General features: G+C 34.6%; 1 protein-coding gene across 1 annotated transcript; it reads right to left on the minus strand.

Annotated features, from left to right (window-relative positions):
* Positions 1-528: 528 nt before the first annotated feature.
* On the minus strand, positions 529-1,013 carry LOC102606427 (glycerophosphodiester phosphodiesterase protein kinase domain-containing GDPDL2-like; the record flags this gene model as incomplete). Its single annotated transcript, XM_006368046.2, has 1 exon — positions 529-1,013. A coding segment is annotated over one exon (485 nt), but the record flags the coding sequence as incomplete, so codon positions are not given.
* Positions 1,014-1,244: the final 231 nt, after the last annotated feature.

Genomic DNA, 1,244 nt, shown 5'->3' on the forward strand with positions numbered 1-1,244 from the left:
AACTTGTGATATGTATTTACTTTACATTAACTATAGTATAAAAAAATTATAATTCATAGTTATAGTTAAAATTTTATAGCAAAATTCTCTCACTCTGTGCTCGCCTCTCTTCCTCCTCAATTGGCAGAATACAATCTATTCAAAAGTGACGATATTCATTAAAGTAATACAATATGAAACAATACGTAACACCATCCAAACTGGTTAAAATTTGTGACTGGAAAAATTCATCACAAGTTCCATTTTGTGATGGATTATTAATATATGATAATTAAACAAGTAAAAACTCCATTGAGGATCATTCTCTTAGAACTAATCACTTCACATTACTTGTTTCATCACACATTTTCATTTTATCAATTAAATGTTTGTGACAAATTCAAATGTCTGTCACAAACTTTATTTTTTGAACAAACATCATAAAATTTAGCATGAACTTGATATTTTATTCATACAAACGTCATAAAATTTAGCATGAACTTGATATTTTATTCAGAACAACACGAATTACGTACATAATATGTGATGTCAAGCAACAATTACATCTATTTTTGCAGAATCAGAACAACTCTCAAGCAACTTCACAGACTCAGTTGAGTTTATTGAAGAACTAATTAGATTGAATTCCAATGAACATGGTTCCCGCGATTCAGAGGGCCTGGGAGGCGTTTGCAATGCTTGTAATTCGCCTTCAAGCATTTCCACTACTCTAGTCATTGAGGGACGATCCAGTGGATTCATTTGTATGCACCACAAAGAAACTAAAGTCAGCTTCTTTACGTCATCATGTGTCTCGTCTAGTACTTCAATCTCCTTTCCCTTGTCGAGTTGATCATAAATCCAATGTGGGAAATACTGGCTTGACATATCCTCTCTGGCTGCCGAGTTTGTTTTCAAGCCTACGATATCAATGAGTAACATTCCAAAGCTATAGACATCTGCCTTATAAGATATTGGACCAATGCTTCTGTTGATCAACTCTGGAGCTACATAGCCAATTGTTCCCCTGGCTGCTGTTAGAGTAACAATGCTGTTATCCGTCTCTTATAACCAATTGTTCCCCTGGCTGCTGTTAGAGTAACAATGCTGTTATCCGTCTGGTATGATTTTGCAAGACCAAAATCAGATAGTTTTGGAATGAAATTCTCATCCAAAAGTATGTTGTGTGGCTTGATGTCAAAATGTAGAATTTGAATGTCACAACCTCAATGCAAGTATTCAATACCTCGAGCAACTCCAAGAGC

This window comes from Solanum tuberosum, unplaced genomic scaffold (assembly GCF_000226075.1).
Source record: "Solanum tuberosum cultivar DM 1-3 516 R44 unplaced genomic scaffold, SolTub_3.0 contig01031, whole genome shotgun sequence".
NCBI lineage: Eukaryota > Viridiplantae > Streptophyta > Magnoliopsida > Solanales > Solanaceae > Solanum > Solanum tuberosum.